Here is a 20,478-nt window from a genome sequence, read left to right as displayed (position 1 = left end):
CAAAAGCTGTTGAATATGGTGGGCCTGCTCCTTTATCTTGCCAATGCAGATTCAAAAAAGCACTTATCAGCTTAACATTAAAATGCCACCTACCTGGGATGATATGACACGCAGGATTTGATAAGGTCAGTTGGACACTGTCATACCATCCTCAATAAAGCTGGAAGAGCAACCTTGAGGCCTGGGGCAGTGGAGAATGATAGGGCCGCGATTAGGGGGCAACGCTGGACCCTGCAGCCATGCCATGATGCCAGTGGAAGAGTACCTGCTCCAGCCATGCCATCACATCAGTGGAAGAGAACCTACTCCAGCAATGACATCACGCCGGTGGAAGAGTACCTACTCCAGCCATGACGTCACACCTCTGGAACAGCATCCTTCAGCCATGACATCACGCCAGTGGAAGATTGCCAACTTCAGCCATGACATGATGCCAGTGGAAGAGTGCATACTCCAGCCATGACACCAGTCCAGTGGAAGAGTACTTATGCCTGCCATGACATCACACCAGTGGAAGAGCATCTACTCCAGCCATGACATCATGCCAGTGGAAAAGTAAATACTCCAGCCATGACATCACACCAGTGGAAGAGTGCATACTCCAGCCATGACATCACGCCTTTGGAAGAGTACCTACTCCAGCCATGACATTGCTCCAGTGGAAAAGTACCTACTCCAGCCATGACATCACACCAGTGGAAGAGTACCTACTCCAGCCATGATATTACTCCAGTGGAAGAGTATCTACTCCAGCCATGACATCATGCCAGTGGAAGAGTACCTACTTCAGCCATGGCTTCAGGCCAGTGGAAGAGTACCTACTACAGCCATAACATCATGCCTTTGGAAGAGTACCTACTCCAGCCATGACATCACGCCAGTGGAAGATTGCCTGCTTCAGCCATGACATGATGCCAGTGAAAGAGTACCTACTCCAGCCATGATATTACTCCAGTGGAAGAGTACCTACTCCAGCCATGACATCACACCAGTGGAAGAGTACCTACTACAGCCATAACATCATGCCTTTGGAAGAGTACCTACTCCAGCCATGACATCACGCCAGTGGAAGATTGCCTACTTCAGCCATGACATGATGCCAGTGAAAGAGTACCTACTCCAGCCATGATATTACTCCAGTGGAAGAGTACCTACTCCAGCCACGACATCATAGCAGTGGAAGAGTACCTACTCCAACCATGATATTAGTCCAGTGGAAGAGTACCTACTCCAGCCATGACATCACGCCAGTGGAAGAGTACCTACTCCAGCCATGACAACACGCCAGTGGAAGAGTACCTACTCCAGCCATGACATCACACCTCTGGAACTGCATCCTTCAGCCATGACATCACGCCAGTGGAAGATTGTCTACTTCAGCCATGACATCACACCAGTGAAAGAGTACCTACTCCAGCCATGGCTTCACGCCAGTGGAAGAGTACCTATTCCAGCCATGACATCACGCCAGTGGAAAAGTACATACTCCAGCCATGACATCACACCAGTGGAAGAGTACCTACTCCAGCCACGACAACATGCCAGTGGAAGAGTACCTATTCCAGCCATGACATCACACCAGTGGAAGAGTACCTACTACAGCCATGACATCACACCTCTGGAACTGCATCCTTCAGCCATGACATCACGCCAGTGGAAGATTGTCTACTTCAGCCATGACATCACACCAGTGGAAGAGTACCTACTCCAGCCATGGCTTCACGCCAGTGGAAGAGTACCTATTCCAGCCATGACATCACGCCAGTGGAAAAGTACCTACTCCAGCCATGGCTTCACGCCAGTGGAAGAGTACCTATTCCAGCCATGACATCACGCCAGTGGAAAAGTACATACTCCGGCCATGACATCACACCAGTGGAAGAGTACCTACTCCAGCCATGACAACACGCCAGTGGAAGAGTACCTACTCCAGCCATGACAACACGCCAGTGGAAGAGTACCTATTCCAGCCATGACATCACGCCAGTGGAAAAGTACATACTCCAGCCATAACATCACACCAGTGGAAGAGTACCTACTCCAGCCATGACAACACGCCAGTGGAAGAGTACCTATTCCAGCCATGACATCATGCCAGTGGAAAAGTACATACTCCATCCATGACAACACACCAGTGGAAGAGTACCTATTCCAGCCATGGCTTCACTCCATTGCTGGAGTAGGCACATGAAGAGTACCTACTCCAGCATGACATCATGCCAGGAGAAAAGAACCTACTCCAGCCATGATATCGTGCCAGTGGAAGCTGCAATTTGGATGGATGAGTGGTCGGAGAAGAAGGTCGCTATAGCAACCTCCACAGGTCTGCAAGAAAGACACATTTCAGCATCCTCTTCTACGTCTTTAGGCTTGCCCAATATGACTGGTCATTTACACAAGACCCTGGTTTCTATTGGGAATATATATTTGTGTGTAATGGTTAATCGGGAAAGGCTTCATGGAACACTGTGGTCTCCAAAGGCTTTCTGGCCTTGAGAAGGCGTTCTTCGGATATTAGCTACGGTTTTAGATTCTTATTGTGTTTACGGTCAATGCTACCCAGGGACAGGCTGCAGTAGTAGCATTACACAAAAGACTATGGCACTCTGCACAGGGCTAGAATTTGCAAAGTCCATGTACGCCCCATTGTGGTCATTTGTTTGGGGTGAGGATCTAGAGGATCACATTTGGAAGTCGCCATTACATTTGAGGACGTGGAGCACGCATCACGTCTGAAGCGCTGTACTCTGTAACACAATTCAAACCCACATTCAGAAGTAGCCGTCCCTCGAAAATCGAGACAAGTTGCATTAAGGACTTCACCAGAATTGGGGAATTAAGACCCAGGGGCGAGCTCAGCTTTCGCTGCCATGTTTAAATGTATCAATGTTGCTTGCCTGAAATGACAGACTATTTATGTTCCCTTTCTATCTTTTTTTTAGGAATCTGTTTCTCAGGTGAAAACCAGAAGATTCACAAGTAGGTGACGACATTAGCTATAGATTGTCTACTTTTAACTAATGCAGTGGCGTTGGAACAGCCACAACCACGAATGATGATGTAACCCTGCTACCTTCATGTGAGCGCATATATGATAGACTTTGTAAACAAGCATCTGATGTATATAATTCTCTTCGGATGTTTGTGCATTGTGTACTGAGCATGCAAACACCCATCCTTACCCCGAGACCCAGCTACAATTCTAGAAGGTGAAAGGAAACATCTCCAGAACTCCCTTCAACCCCAATGGGCAGACAGATGTTGCAGCAATTCTATCATCACACCCAAGACCTGGGGCTGTCCCAATGAGTATGTTTGCTTAATGGTTCCAAACACTTAATGTTAGGGTGCGAGTTGGGAAAAATAAAATGAGCACCAAGCTCAACATGCAGTACACAGTTGACTTAGTGATGAAAGCATACAGCCCATTTACCACTGATGTACTTGTCAAATATAAAATTCCCTGGTTATTTCATTGTTTTAAGCATTGTCTTTGATTTAATGCAATGCAGCCAGGAATACACATTGGTGCTGTTTGTCCCCTACCCCTTTCTCTCAGGGTATTTTGAATTGTAAAACTGGAGTGCAAAAAACTGTTCATCTTGGAATGATAACTTTATGTCATTAGATCATTTATATGGTTATTGTAACTTTTGATATTGTGCTTTGTCCAGTAAGACACATTTAACATTCTTCACAATACTGCTATCTATACTAGAAGTGAGCATCAGAAATAAACATTGTAACATTTTAAAAGTGCCAGTACACTCATCCTGAGTATATCGGTGCTGTAAAAAGTGCAGTATGAATTGGTAATTCAGTTACTGGCGTGTTACTGCTGCATTACTATACCGCCATACTATGGGTTTGGTGGTAAGGTGGAGGATTTTTCTCCAGCAAGATGCTGTAGGTAAATCTGCCATCTCCTAACCATAAAATAATGACAAAACCACCAGCCTTAATTTCACCAAAATTCCCACAGAATCCCATAGACTCAAAAAATTGGGACTCACATCCTACCACCACTTGTAAATCTGCGTGATGAAATGCCGGTAACAGTGATTCAGTTTGGTGGTATTTTGGCACCGCCAAACTCGTAAAGAGTTTGTAATGATTTCATGTTCTTAATAACTGCTGTTGCAAACATGCATAGGTCCCCCACCCTGAAGATATGTGTTTCTTTCTCTACTCCTGCAGCTGTCAGCAATGGCTCACAGTGGCTCTAGCAATCAGGCTCCGATGTCAATATCATGCAAATGGAAAGAGACGGAGACATAGGGCTTCATTACGAGTCTGGCGGTAACCAGGTGGTAAAACCACCTGGTTACCGCCGGACTTGTATTACCATTCTGCCTCCATGACTCCCAGAATTACCGGGGCATTACAACCCCGGTGTCCCGGGAATTCCGGAGGCGGACTGGTGTTAATCCCCATTCCCCTTGAGTCCCATAGGACTCAATGTGGATGGGGATCATGGAAACACCTACACCATCTCGTGATGGTGCCGGTGTTTCCGCGTCCGGCCGCAGGCGGGCGGTGTTAAACCCGCCAGGTCAGACCTGGCGGGAACATCACCTCCCGCCTGCAGGAGTTGGGATCGGGCGGTCCGGAATTAACAGTGGCGGCAGGTTTACCACCACCGTTGTTTCCATACCGGGCGAGTTATAATGAGGCCCACAGAGTGGGACAGAGAGAGAAAGAGACAGAAAGACAGAGAGAGGCAGTGAAAGGCAGATAAAAAGTCCAGAGAGAGAGAGAGAGAGAGAGAGAGAGAGGGAGGGAGAGAGAGAGAGAGAGAGAGAGAGAGAGAGAGAAACAGGGAGATACAAAACGTAAACTTAGAGAGCGAACAAGGTAGAGAACAAGAGAGAGAGAGAGAGATCAGAATACTATGCGCTGGGTACAGCAAGTGGATGACACGTCAGAAGGGAATCTCTGAGCTATGTTCCTAGGCAGTCATACTCCAGACCTAGTGTAACTTCAAGTAGCCAAAATTCGGCTTTGTATATTTAAATAATTGCTTTTCTAGGCTTAGAGTAAAAATATGCTAACATTACCAGATTGTGAACATTACTTACTTAATCAAATGTCATTTCCCTTTATTTAGAAAAAGGAAGAGTGCATCCTTATTCTACAAGACGTCAGAGGCAGGTAATTATCACATGTAGATATTGCTTGTATTCATGTTTTCTGGATTTTCAATACAAATCTCTATGATTTGTCGCGTGATTTTCCATTTTGTTTCCAATTCTACAGTTGTGCCTTAGGCAGACGAATTCAATAAATATTTTTTGTAATTTTAGACCAAAGACGAAGATGGAGGCGGACCCGAAAAGAACATTGACGACGAGTTTGAGGTTCTCTATGAAATCCTGCAGAAGGACATGAACCGGGATCTTCGGGGCACAGATACGGATGCCCCCAACACTGTCTGGAGGAGTGAAAACAGGGATACGCTCACGCACTTGCTGGATCCGATCGGGCAAACGGCTGATTCTAACCTTGGCGACTGTCGCCTTTCCCCCGGACTCCCAGACGGTCCGACACCAGACCTTTCAAGGGTCCAAGTAGAAAGTCCTAGTAGCTTTACCATCAAGGATGCCTTTTCTGACTTCTACGGTCCTGACGCCCAGGACAATCTTTCCCATATTGGGCACCATCATTCTTCGTCTCAGCTTTCTAGTGGGTTTCCGGATCCCGTGCAGAGCATTCCACCATCAGAGCAAGATAAATCCACCTTCTCCTTCTTCCAGTTCCAGATCCTACAGGAGGAGCTGCGGCTCCAAGCCCTGCCACTGGAAGTACTGTTTGCTCTGGATGAAAGAGGCAAAGGGTATGACAAAGATTAGCTTTCCTCCTTCGTCTCTTCAGTCCAGGCATCTTTTCACCATTGGCACATCAGACCCCTGTGCTTCAATGTCATTGATTAGTGAACAATATAAGGGCAGCAAGGCCCCAGATCAGTACCTCTCAACCAAATCCTCTTCCATTCTCACAGATTTAAGGAGGGCTGATTAAACTCCAGGCGAGGGATCCAGAATAATCTCTATGCAAAAGATGCATTATTTAACATTAGGGACTCATTACAAATATGGCATTGTGGTTAAAAAACTGCTGTAATGTGACAGTACTTAGTTACCACCACATTACTGCACCACCAAACTACAAGTTTGTTGTTAAGGTGGAGAATGTACCTACAGTCTCACACTCCTGCACTGCCCACCTGGCAACCCCCGCACTTGGGGATTGTTTCTGTATCCCTGCAGTCCCCCTACCAGAAACTTGACACCTGATGTCTGTACTTACCCTTGCTCTTGCCACTTGCTGGCCTTTACCTTACTAATTGCTATTTATCTATTCCCATGTACTGCACTATCCCTCCCACCCATCCCATGCACATGCACGATCTGAATGACATCTGGCCAAGTAGGATCGTTGTCTGTCCTCCCTTTGTTCCCCATCTCTTGCCTCGTTGCGCCTTGAAACACTTGTGTATAGGCGCGTTATAAATGCCATATCATATCATATCCTAGAGCAAAAAGCTGGAGACGAATCCTCCAACTTAACGCCAATAATCGGCAAAATCATCAGAATTAACACTGGTGGGTTTACCGCGGGCAGTATTTCCACAAAATCCCCATGGAGGTATATGGACTTTGAAAATGGGGATTAACACTGCCATAGCACCTCTTGTCATCCTGTATGACGAAGTGGAAGTAACAGTAATCAAGTTCAACAGTAATTCACTGTATTTACTGCTAAATTATAACCAATGAGGGCTTTAGTCTATAGGGTACAAAATATAAATTTTCCAAAAGCTGGAAATGCCAGCATTAAGGTACAAATCTCAGTCCAAAGGCAAAATTAAAAGTTTACATAAGTTGGTTCTGCCAAGTTAAGTTTTGAAAATGTTCTTGCACCAATCAAAAGAGGGATGGCGACCATGTGGTACAGTGAATAACTTTTCAAGTAACTAAGGGGGTGATTCTGAGGTGCGTGTAAACGTGTGAAAGTTTTCTTCCATGAAGGATGGACACTTTTCTTACAAACACCATATTCTGATACAGGATAAAAGTAGTGCAGGGACATGAAATCTTGGTGTTTGCATGTGCCTGATTTACAGCTTCACAGCAGCCCTAGCAACCGCCAGGAATGCAGGGCAGCCTCATGAAGGAGATTCTCCCCTCGGCAGCACTGGTTTAGCAGGACAAAAAAGGAGTTAAAATAACACACCTCTGAGATGCCGTTAAACTCCATGGAACACATTCCCTTTATAAATATAGTATGTCTTAGACTGCAGCACCACTTTTGTAGTTTAATTAAAGTTTAAGAAAACATTCTTAAATTTAAAAAGTGTCAGTCTTCTAAGAAATGCTTGCAATGCCACTGGAGAACATGTTTTCCGCACAAGTGATTTATGCAGCTCCTGTTGCTGGAAAGCACATTTCCCCTCAATACTTGCAGCCACTTCAGAGGGGTGGGGCTGGAAACTGGAGGGGAGAATGTCGTATTTCCACACTCTTTTTATCACAAACTTCGAATCAGCCCTTCTATTTATTGTGGATGTTCGTTGTGTGCCGTAATTGTTTCACCTACTTCTAAGTGTTTATCTAGGAAAAACTATTACAGCGTGAGCGAGTAGAGTGGACAGCCACTGAAGGAGGAGCAGATAGCGCCACACGTAGCTTGCGCACCTGTGATGAGGAGCCACGTTGCACATCATGCGTGTGATTATGGCCAACGCCGACTCAAGGACACATCCTTAGGAGGATGAGAAATGAAACATAAATGTGGGCAATAATTACACAAAAAAATAATACCAGTGTCCAAGCGCTATGAAGCCATTTTCCCAATGGTTGCGGTGGTATTTAAAACACCAGAATCGTTACAGCATTATCAAGTCATACCGGGAGTCATGTCATGGAAAGACATGTCTTTAGTTGGGTATAAGGGACAATAATGCACAGAATGGCCGCCGCTGCAGGTCTGTAATGATATTACAGCATTCCATCCAATGGGGGTAGAATGTTGTGTTTTAAACAATGAAAGATAAGAACTAACATTGGAATGTTGAGACAGAAGACTTCTACCCCCCATTATTGAGCTTACCTTGATTTTTCTGCTATGGAATTGCCAAGATTCAATTGTTCTAATTAAGCAAACAATAGTGAAGTGGGGGGATTTACTTGCCGATAATGACCCTCGGGCCAACTTTTGCTTAACGCCTTGGACTGTTACCAGACAATGAATCCCACATTGAGGTACATATAGTTATTAGCGTCGCAGATATGTGTGATTTTTCGAAAGGGGATTTGTCTGCATGTGTCTCACAATTACCAAATTCCCTTAAAAAATCTCCTAAGGCAAATGGCCGCCATACCCATAGAACTGGTGTCCCTTTTCTATGTCCATGGGAGTGAAGATAGTAGGCCAGCAGGGAACGTGGTAAGTGGGACGCCTGGTAGATGGGTGTAGCGGGTTTGGGGTGAGGAAAGGTGAGTGGTGGGACCTTCGTGTGCAGTGCGGCGATCGAGCACGATGGTGGGTGGGGGGTGAGGACCTGCTGGCCCGCATGGAAGTGCGCTTTCACTATAACAAAGCATGCATTCCTGGCAACCTAACTGCTTGGCGGCTCTCCTCTGGGTGCTAATAGTATTAAGGTCAAAGGAAAGGGAAAGGTCAAATGCACACGGAAATAGCATCGAACTACTGGCAAAATACTCCAGAGGTGGGAGAACGATGACGGAAAAGGGAGGCGGCCGAGTTAACAGGAGATGCTCAGTAAGAGGCAATTAAAGTGTGGTCAGAGTCTTGACCTGTTGTGTTAACTCATCCATGCCAATGCAGGCCACTTAACCTTCAAGAAAACATTTCAGTCTCCAGCATCTTTCTGAAGGGAACCTGTGATATTTCACTTTTTTAATGCAAACGTTATTTTAAAAAAAAACGCTTGTGTTCTTGCAGATTGATTCACAATGCTGTCATTCATGGGAGACGAGCATTGGTCTACGCGCTTGCCAAACAGCTAGCAGCATTGAACAATATTGATATCAAGGATGCCACGAGCCAGGTGCGCTCCCCTCGCTTATTTATTTATTTATTTATGTATGTACTTATTGCGCTTACTCATTTTTGTATTCTCCCTCACCCACACCGCATTTGTTAATGTTCCCTCTGTGCTTTGTGTGTTAATGCAAAGATGAGTGAGTCAAAATACTAACAATACAACTAAAACCTGAAAAGCTCAAGTACAGTCCATGAAGATAAGGATGGCTATTGCTTTAACACCACCTCCTCCTTGCCACTCCTGTTTTCTGTGTCCTTGTCCAGATTGTGAAGAGATTTAAATGTTTATTTATTTATTTATTTATTTATTGCTAGACCGCCCTACATATGGCTGCAGGTCAGAACCAACACCTGATGGTTAGAGATTTGATTTCCCTCGGAGCCAATGTGAACGAGAGAGACCATTGTGGGAAGACGCCACTACACATATGTGCAGAGAACGGCTACTGGAATGTTCTAGAGGTGAGTAGAAATCACTGGTCGAAGTGAGTGGGAACGGTCAGGAGCGGTGTTCCACTGCTTTTATGTTTTACTGCTAACAGTTGCACTGCTTTCTGCAACCATCGTTAACATTCTGCATCTGTTCTTTATGAAACTAAAGCACACTTTTCCACTGTACTGCCTGATATCCGTTACAGCTAAACTGAAATCTACTTCAACTCAATTGGCTATGAACCAGCATGGATACAACCCTTCAAAAATGTGTTGCACGTTGCTCCCTTCCTTCCTATTCTGTCCCCCGCCGGAGTCACAGTTCCGCTACTTTTTAGGTACACTTCTATTGCTAGTAGCAATGTTTTCTACCTGGGTACTAACCATTTTCTGAAGACGATATGTTTAATATGCTAGTGCACTGGTGACTGGGCAGGTGCACGCACATACGCACGCACACACCCTCATTGAAGACCTTATCACAACACAAGGGGAAAAAGGCAGGAACAAACAGCAGCGTGTATCTCGGACATGGCTTCCTGTGAAGCCAGGAGGCCCCTCCTACAGGCAGAGTCCACATAGAGAAAGAGACAGGGACACTGATAAATAGAGACTGACACAAAGAGAGACACTGACGCAGACATCATGTGAAACAGACTGGCACAGGCAGAACATGGAAACACAGGCACACCGAGAAACAGATGGACAGAGACTTGACACTGATGGACAATGATACTGACAGAGAGGGATTGACTGGGAGAAACAGACAGAGACTGGCAATGAGAGAGAGAGAGAGAGAGACAAGAGAGAGAGAGAGAGAAATGGATGGAAGCTGACAGAGACTAACAATGACCGAGAATAACACAGAGGGGAAATGACAGAGATTACAACTAACTCATGGACAGAGACTGACACAGACAGGCACTGATACTATCACAGAGAGACTAACAGTGGTAGAGACTGAAACTGTCAAGAGGTGACTGGCTGACATTTTGACAGAGACTTACACTGACAGAAACTGGCCTTGGCAGAGATAGACAGGGAGAGACTGGGCCTCATTACGAGGTTGGAGGTAGCCTTGCCGGTAAAACCGGCAAGGCTACCTCCAAACTCGCAACCGGGTCCGGCACCCGTGAATGGGCAATTAACATGGTATTCCAGCCCCACCGGACCCGGTACTTGCCCTTTCATGGGTGCTGGAACCGGTACATCCCCATTCCAATTTGAGCCCCATAGGGCTCAATGGGAATGGGGACGTCGGATGCACCAGCATCGTTCACAACGGTGCTGGTGCATCTGACTTGCTGTACTTGCGGGTGCCGCTCTGCCTACCAGGTCAGACCTGGCGGGATGACAGGCACCCACGAGCACAGCTCGTAGTATGGCTGTACGGTAGCAACGGTGCTGGTAGAACTACCGGCACCGTTGTTACCTTACTGCCATACTTATAATGAGGCCCACTGACTCAGATGGAAAATGACAGATTATGATATGATATGATATGATATTGTATTTCTATCGCGCTCATACACAAGTGTTTCAGAGCGCGACAAGGCAAGGGAGGGGAACAGGGGAGAACAAAACAGCGATCTTACTAGGCCCAGTGACATTGAGAACGCGCAAGTGCATGGGAGAGGGAGAGGGGAAGAGTGCATGGAAGGGGGAGAAGTGGAAAGTGCGAAGCAGAGGAGAAACAGATAAATAACAATAAATAAATAATAAAGGCAACAAACAGTGGTAATGCAGCCAGCAATTTGCAAGTGCTAGGTTTAAGGCAGCAGACATGGTAGGTCTGATAAGTGCAGGAAGAAAAAGGGGGGTCTGTATGGGTACATATACAGACCCCAGTGCAAGGGGTGGCTCGGAGGCAGTGCGGGAGGGTGGCAGGATGAGCAGGTACCTGGGCCCAAAAGACAGAGGGTGGCCAGGTGCACGGCGCCAAGAGAGAACAGATCAGCAGGGGAGAGGGGGAGTGAAGGCAGAAGAAAAGAGGAAGGTCTTGAGGTGCTTCTGGAACCGGAGATGGTTCTCCTCAAGTTTTAGAGTGGCAGGGAGGCTGTTCCAGAGGGAGGCCCCTACCGAAGACAGAGATCTACCCCCAGCTTGTTTCTTAGAAAAACGACTGACCCTGAGTGAGTTGGAGGTAGAGGAGCGAAGAGCTCGAGAGGGGAGGTATTTGCGGAGGGATAGCTGAAGGTATTACTATGGATACTAGGAGAGACTGGCACTTACACTGAGAAAGCATAACATAGACCAAGACTACCATTGACCGGCATTGACTGATCCCAGCAGGGACTGACTGAAACCGGCCAAGACTGCCACTGGCAACGGGAGACTGTAACTGGCACACTGACTGAGATTGGCATTCTCAATATCTGACACTGTCAAAGAGGGACTAACCAGCACTGCATGTGACATTGAGAAACAGATACGGATACACTGATACTGACAGTTACCAACAGAGAGAGATGGACAGGGACAGCCACTCATCTACACTGACAGAAACAGTCATCAACAGAGTCTGACAATGACAGAGACAAAATGACACTGAAGGAAACGGGGACTGTCACTAATGGAAACTGAGAGAGACTGGCACTAAACGAATGAGAGTAAGACGGGTACAGATAGACTAACACTGCGATAGGCTGACAGAGAGAGATTAACAGAGACTGGTCCGAAAAGCCAGAGAGAAACAGAGACTGATGATAGCAGACTCTTAGACAAAAGACTGACATTGACCAAGACTGACAGTGACAAAGACTGACACTCCGAGAGAGTGAGAGAGACTCATATTGAGAATAAATGACACTAACCAAGACCACCTCTGGCAGTCACTGACTGAAACTATGTAAGACTGCCGCTGACAGAGAGAGACTGAAATAGACTGGCATTGACAAAGTGATAGAGACTGACACGGTCAGAGACTGACAGTTTCAGAGGAAGACTGATTGCAGTGATAGAGACTGAGAGACTTACGCTAGCAGATATTGACTCTGACTGACTGACACTGAGGTAGACTGACACTGAAAGACTGAGATAGACGGATACAGATAGACTGAAACGGACACAGACTGACACTGACAGAGAGAGAGTGACACTGCTGGAGGCTGACAGATACTTCCACTGGGAGTGACTGTGGCTGAATCTGCCACTGAGAGAGGCTTCGACTGATGTACATGGACACTGACACAAAATGACAGATAAAATGACACTGATAGAAACTGGCGTTGACAAACGTTGACAAAGACTGACAGAGTGACACTGACAGAGAGAGTAGAAGAGTGAGAGTGAAAGAGCACACAGGGACATAAATTGGTGTATTATATGTAGGGTAGAGTTAGTAGTGTGACAATGCACAATATTTACAAAATATTGTCATGGCAAACAGTAGTTTCCCAAAAGACGAGTCAGCCTACATGCATTATGGTACAACTGGAAAGAGGCTAAAAACCTCCATACTTCTCTCCCAAATTGGCAAATATACTGGACCTCATTACGAGTTTCGAGGTAGCCATGCCATCATTACTGGCATGGCTACCTCCAAACTCGTGTCCGGGTCCTGAAAAAAGGGAATTACTGGGCCATTATGACTTTTGGGGACCCAATACGTCCCCATTCCCATTTGAGCCCCAATAGGGCTCAATGGAAATGGGGAGGATGTTAAATACGGACCCGTTAATGACGGGTCTGTTGTTAGCATCCTGGTCTGCTCGCGGGTGCCGGTATGCACGTCTGGCAAGACCAGACGAGCATACCGCCACCCGAGAGCAAACTCGTAATGTGGCGGCCCTGTATGAATGGTGCCGGTACCTTACCGGCACCGTTCATACCGTGGCCGCCAGGGTCATAATGAGGCCCACTATCTTTACAATCAAAGGTGCTCCGTAACATGCTGGTGTAAGAGGAAGCATGATCGAGTCATTGCAGTACGGGTCTGCTACACCGGCAATGGTTGCAAGCTTTGTTAGGTCTTCACACAATTACACAAAGCTACCAAAGCATATCTACAACAAGTCTCCATATCCTTCCACTCCAAAAACTGGACAACAGCTCACTCCTTATTCTCATAGATCAGAAGCCTGTGATTGGAGGCGTGATGACTTGGTCAATGATTGACAATCCTCAAGCTGTCAATTCACAACGTCTGGTTACAATATTCCAAAGTTTTGCACCACTAGCAGCGAGCTTCACTTTGACTGTTTCCTGGGAAGTGAGAAGCAGGTCTGGACCAACCATAGCTTGCTGTTAAATGGGTCGCTTCGTGTTTTCTACTGACAGTTGGGGGCTGGTTGGCAGAGGGTTAATTCACCTGACTTCCTGAATCTTGATTGCAATGTCAGTGGGGTTTCATTGGTCAACCCACCGGAGGGCAGCAGGGTGGCTACGGAATTCAGTAAGAGGGGAGGACAGATATTGAGTGACAGGTGACAGGATAACTAACAGTACAAAGTTTGTCAGAGGGAGGGGGTCACGACATCCTGTGAGAGTTACGTTGGCGAATGGAGCCATGGAATAGCAGTTGGTTCTGGTAAGAAGTCTCCAGGAGAAAAGTATTTGGCATTCTAAAACTCCTTGGGCTCCCCACTTCAGGGGGGGAGAGAAACCCAACATACAGTGCATTACCTGAGTTGTATGTCACCATGCTGTCAACTAAGCGTTTTGATACAAGGGCTTTGTAGCCAATGTAAAGTCCCAGATGAGTTTGTAAGCTGACGGTGAAGACTCAAGAAAGTCACTCTCAAGGCTCAAGTCGAGGGTACACGCAGTTGGACAGAGTCTACCAACTTTTTTTTCAGAGGGTGGACTCAGTCCCCTTAGCAAAAATTAATCATTGTCTTCTTTGAATTTATGAATTAACACCAATCTCAGGGCTTGAACCAGGTCTAAAGGTTCACAGGGTGGACACTTAACCACTGCACTATTTAACCTGGTGAAAAATAAGAAACAACTGAAGGTGATATGTCACATTTCCGAACTGCATGTTCCAGGAAAAACATTGGTATTGGATCTTGGAGTTTAAGACATGGACACCTTTAAACGTTTTCAAAAACAATATTGACAGAAAATATCCTCTTTTGGTCTTGTGTGTGTGTGTTGATTTTAAGAAACCCACATGCCATTCGTCCCATGCAAATTTGGGTGGTTATGCAAAGCCAATTCAATGAATCGTGCATATTTCACCTTGGTATTCTAATTTCTGCGACATCGCATCCAATAATGTTTGGTTAAGAGTCCCCCCACTTCTTTTTTTAGTACTTGGCCCCTGGTCACTCTGTAGAGCACCTTTAAGAGAGAGAAATAATATTACTGAGAGCTACTCAGCTTCAGCACAAGAAAGTTCATACAGGGTGTGGGTTTTGAAAGATCACCAAAATATCCCTTAATGGTTGTTATTTGGGAGGGTGAGTGTTGACAAGCTCTCCATAAATACCCAGACAGTCATCAGCTTTCTGTTTGTCAGTTAAGGGCACCATTGTTCTATAGCCAAAACCCCCGGCATCATTTATTTATTAATTTATCTTGGTTGCCAGGTTACTCCTGAGTTGTGTATGAAGGTGAAACCGCCCGAATCATTTCTCAAATGTTGAATTAAGGTACCCTAAGGTGCCAGCAACATTTATTCATCATTAGTTGTTCAGGTGAGTATTGTCCGAGTTGTAGCGGAGTGCCTACCCAAGTGACCAGGTGGTGTTTCTATATAGCTCTGATGAAGTAATTTCCTCAGACGTGGTGCCAGTAGCCCAGCACTGGTATGAACATAGATGCAGGTGTCTGACCCCCTTCTTACTGAGGGGACAGGTCAGCGCCTGGTAATGGAAGAAGATCTGAAGAAAATGGGACAAGGTGTTGCTGGCCTCATCACTGGTATTCCCGTTAGTGCTGTTTGTTTTAGAGTGTGCTTTGATAGTTATCTTCCAGAGCCAATGCTTGTGGGTTTTCCCAAATTTAGGATCTGGCTGGCTGGAGATCTTGGGATAAAAAGCTTATGCAAATTAAGGAATATGAAAGCTCTATTAAATTTGAAGCTAAACTTCTGTGTAGCTGGGATATATTTGATGTATTTATGACTTGTATACTTATTAAAATTACCACTGACATGAAGATTTATGGAGGTCTGTCCTCTCTGTGAAGCTGTATTTTCAGCTCACAGATGGCACTATGTCGAACAACCCCCAGCTAAAAAATCCTGCCATGAAACCTTCCTACAGCGATGCCTCGCCTTCTAACTGAAATTGTCTACTGAGGTCATCAGCAGTGGAGTTATCTAATCCAGACTTTGCTGAAGGTCCATATTCATTCCCTACAGGGATATTGATCAACACAAAAGCTTTGTATTCTCTCCCTACATAGCCATTAACCACCTAAAAGACCTGTAGTCTGGTCCGAACCATGAAATGGGACCAAGAAATATAGGTCACTTAGTCTGCAGACAACAAATACCTCTTTCTGAGAAGTGGCCCATTGTCTCTCTCTGTTTTAGTCACTCTTCAGTTAATGAAGGCATTGCTTGGGTTTGTGATCTGTTCAATTTATGGTGTCATTTTTGCTTTTAGTATTTCGGCTTTGTATATTTGTATCCGTCTTTGGTATGTGATTTGTGTTCTGTTGATTGTAGTTTTGTCTCCATTCTTCTTCCACTTTCCTGTTAGTTTTCTACAGCGCTCTGAGGGGGGGTGTGAACCATCTTGCCATTGCTTTCTTTAGTGAGGGGGTGAATGTTGTTTCTGGTGCAATATCATTTAGTGTCTCTGTTTGACATTTTCTATACAGTACCTGTTTGGTAACATATTTGTAGGCAAAGCAGAGGATAGCAGAAGGGCAACGCGCTGGTCTTTGAAGCAAGACCATGCAGCGCAACAGAGGTTCGAATCCTGGATCTGCGCTTAGAAACTGAACTCGGGTACCGTATTAGGCACGTTACAAAAAACAATTAAAACCATTAAATGGTGCACTCCTTTCAAACTTAAAAGAGAGTTTTGCAGATAAGGACAAATGAGGTTTTGGCGCACTGACAAAGAGTAGGATGGTTGATGGGCAGCAATTGGGAGCAGTGTGTGAACACCCTGCCTAAAATGTCCACCTAAATTGGGTATGATGAGGGTTGGTTTGCTCCCAAAGATTGCGCACACAGCCAGAAATTAGAGTGCTCAATTAAGCGTAATTTAATGCAATTCAAGAGCAGCCGACACGTGTTTCAAGCATCAAGCTCTTCTTCCAAGGCTGCATGGTTTCTAACAATATTTTGTACATTTTTGACAATCATATATTGGGGTGACCAATGGTTGCACATCCGCCAGACCCAAAAACATAGAGCAAACATAGAGGTGGCATGTTAAGTAGGCATCACAACATTTCCCAACAAAGTTTGCCAATTTAGTTTGCATTCCAAAATATGGTGACATGTCATGGCAGTGATAAAATAAGCATAAAAGGATATACAGCCAATTGATCATTGATGTTCATCGAAACGTCGAATCAGTGCCAGGTATAAAGAAAGAAAGGACAAAAATATATTTACAATAAGATCAGAGATGGGAACGGTCCCGCGAGTACAAAACTTGTATACTTATTAAAATTACCACTGACATGAAGATTTATGGAGGTCTGTCCTCTCTGTGAAGCTGTATTTTCAGCTCACAGATGGCACTATGTCGAACATCCCCCAGCTAAAAAATCCTGCCATGAAACCTTCCTACAGCGATGCCTCGCCTTCTAACTGAAATTGTCTACTGAGGTCATCAGCAGTGGAGTTATCTAATCCAGACTTTGCTGAAGGTCCATATTCATTCCCTACAGGGATATTGATCAACACAAAAGCTTTGTATTCTCTCCCTACATAGCCATTAACCACCTAAAAGACCTGTAGTCTGGTCCGAACCATGAAATGGGACCAAGAAATATAGGTCACTTAGTCTGCAGACAACAAATACCTCTTTCTGAGAAGTGGCCCATTGTCTCTCTCTGTTTTAGTCACTCTTCAGTTAATGAAGGCATTGCTTGGGTTTGTGATCTGTTCAATTTATGGTGTCATTTTTGCTTTTAGTATTTCGGCTTTGTATATTTGTATCCGTCTTTGGTATGTGATTTGTGTTCTGTTGATTGTAGTTTTGTCTCCATTCTTCTTCCACTTTCCTGTTAGTTTTCTTCAGCGCTCTGAGGTGGGGTGTGAACCATCTTGCCATTGCTTTCTTTAGTGAGGGGGTGAATGTTGTTTCTGGTGCAATATCATTTAGTGTCTCTGTTTGACATTTTCTATACAGTACCTGTTTGGTAACATATTTGTAGGCAAAGCAGAGGATAGCAGAAGGGCAACGCGCTGGTCTTTGAAGCAAGACCATGCAGCGCAACAGAGGTTCGAATCCTGGATCTGCGCTTAGAAACTGAACTCGGGTACCGTATTAGGCACGTTACAAAAAACAATGAAAACCATTAAATGGTGCACTCCTTTCAAACTTAAAAGAGAGTTTTGCAGATAAGGACAAATGAGGTTTTGGCGCACTGACAAAGAGTAGGATGGTTGATGGGCAGCAATTGGGAGCAGTGTGTGAACACCCTGCCTAAAATGTCCACCTAAATTGGATATGATGAGGGTTGGTTTGCTCCCAAAGATTGCGCACACAGCCAGAAATTAGAGTGCTCAATTAAGCGTAATTTAATGCAATTCAAGAGCAGCCGACACGTGTTTCAAGCATCAAGCTCTTCTTCCAAGGCTGCATGGTTTCTAACAATATTTTGTACATTTTTGACAATCATATATTGGGGTGACCAATGGTTGCACATCCGCCAGACCCAAAAACATAGAGCAAACATAGAGGTGGCATGTTAAGTAGGCATCACAACATTTCCCAACAAAGTTTGCCAATTTAGTTTGCATTCCAAAATATGGTGACATGTCATGGCAGTGATAAAATAAGCATAAAAGGATATACAGCCAATTGATCATTGATGTTCATCGAAACGTCGAATCAGTGCCAGGTATAAAGAAAGAAAGGACAAAAATATATTTACAATAAGATCAGAGATGGGAACGGTCCCGCGAGTACAAAACTCGTAACACCCATGTCCATGTGCTCACAAAGATTAAAGAAGTAGTTTTACCTGAGGAGGCTTGGCACTAGTTCGGATACAACAAAAAGGAAAGATTTTTGATCCTTTTAGATGGAATAAATATTTGAAAAAGCCCTCATAAGCGGCTTACAAAGAGTTGCCCAATTGTATTGCTTGTCCAAATTGCGGCAAGTGGCAGAAAGTTTCTTGCATCTACTCTTACCTGTACATGTGAGAGAGAAATATCCAATCAAATTACGATTGCGGCTCCACTGCAAGCGGAAAAATTGCTAAGTTAGCCGCATTGCATAAATTAGAATTTGTGTCATTCATGAGCAAACATTTTTTTTATAAAAAACTCAATTGACATACTTATATGATCGCATATGCGTGTTCAAACTGGAGTTGTCAGGCGGACATACGCGATGTAATTGCAGAGATTGAGGCAGGCACGTGACGCCCGGTAGAGGGGGAGACAGGAGAGGAAGGATCTAATTAGTGAAAGTAATTAGCTCTCACGATTGCGAGACAGTCACCTGTGCATACCCCCAGGACAGAGTGTCCGTAGGGGTCGACGCAAAAGACCTGCACTTACCGGCGTTTCCGCCCGTACTGGTGGACTGGAGCCTCGCAGGTAATGGCTAAGCTCGTATTTACAATGGTGCAGGCGCCGTGTGGGCAGCTAGAACTCTCACGCTAACTCACGGCGGCCATGTTGGGTATGAAACCGAGGCATATTCTATGCAAAGGAATGTGCGAATGATATAGAATTAAGGGGATGGAACCAAAAATAAAAGAACAAAGCAGTGCTCACACAAATCGTAACCGGTGTGAGCACTGCTTACTGAAGTAAGCAATACTGAAGTAAGCTTAATTAAGAATATACTGCGCAGTTGAATTAAGCCTGATTTATATGTTAACAATATAGTTGGATACCAGCTCGTTGAGTCCTGTAAAGCCTGGTCATTGCCAACAATAGTAAAAAATGAATAACTACCTATTGGTTGGAGATCAATTAGGAGGAATGAAGCATAATTATAAGGCCCTCTCCATAGTCCTGTTACTAGAATGCATAATGTGCAAGAAAAATTAGGCTATTACAGGTCCACAGCAGGGGGTAATGTTTAATACAGCATAGTTGGTGGTCCCTGTGTCCCCCAGTTCTCAATGACACATGCATGCAGTTCAATTAGAATTAAGTCTAGACTAGTCGAGCCATGGGACAAAAGCAGTTACCAGTGTTGACTACACAAGACGGTTCCCATCATCATATATGTATTGACATGTATGGAGCCCCATACTGCTCTGGTGCAATAAATACGCACAGACTTCAGAGAAACACAGATAGTTCATGATCGCTGTTAAGGCCATTGGATAGAGTTCGATATTGACAGATTAACCGTGCTTCCAATTGTCTCAGTTTGAGGGTGAGATTACCTCCACCCCTAAAATTAGACAAAACTCCACTCATATGAACAGATTGAAATTTATCACAAGGTACAACACAGATAGCTCTGATTTGTATAAAATTGTTCGACGCCATTGGCATTTATTACAGTTAGATCATGAGATTTCAACATGGTTTGACACATTTCCAAATTTCATTTACAGTAAAGCAAGTAATCTCAAAAACATTCTGTCGCCTTCGTTTATGTCCAACCAGCAATCTGCCACAATTTGGCTTAGTCAGAGATCCAACCAAGGCTTCCACAAATGTGGAAGGTGCTCAATGTGCTGTTACGCATTTGAGACTTCACATATTGATTTTGGTAAACTTGGTATGTTCAAAGTGAAGTCTTTGCACTGCCGACACAAAACCCGATTCATGGAACTGTGCAAAGTTTATTTTTGCAGTGTAATGTCAGGACAAAATCATTTTGTACTGCAAAAATGGCTTTGTACTGACTTTCCACGGCAAAAATACACTTTGCA

The 20,478-nt window shown here is 44.8% G+C and overlaps 1 protein-coding gene across 1 annotated transcript in view; it reads left to right on the top strand.

The window, feature by feature from the left end:
- Positions 1 to 20,478, top strand: part of LOC138487760 (uncharacterized) — a 57,027-nt gene that overhangs the window by 16,695 nt on the left and 19,854 nt on the right. Inside the window, exons 3-7 of the mRNA XM_069614312.1 lie at positions 2,943 to 2,979; positions 5,108 to 5,151; positions 5,304 to 5,833; positions 8,965 to 9,070; positions 9,382 to 9,528. Coding sequence (XP_069470413.1) covers positions 2,943 to 2,979; positions 5,108 to 5,151; positions 5,304 to 5,833; positions 8,965 to 9,070; positions 9,382 to 9,528 — 864 coding nt within the window. The remainder of the gene's footprint in view (positions 1 to 2,942; positions 2,980 to 5,107; positions 5,152 to 5,303; positions 5,834 to 8,964; positions 9,071 to 9,381; positions 9,529 to 20,478) is intronic.

This window comes from Ambystoma mexicanum, chromosome 9 (genome assembly GCF_040938575.1).
Source record: "Ambystoma mexicanum isolate Mex_15411 chromosome 9, UKY_AmexF1_1, whole genome shotgun sequence".
In the NCBI taxonomy this organism is placed as follows: domain Eukaryota; kingdom Metazoa; phylum Chordata; class Amphibia; order Caudata; family Ambystomatidae; genus Ambystoma; species Ambystoma mexicanum.
The sequence above is the reverse complement of the archived record's forward strand: the minus strand, read 5'-3'. Positions and strand labels throughout refer to the sequence as shown.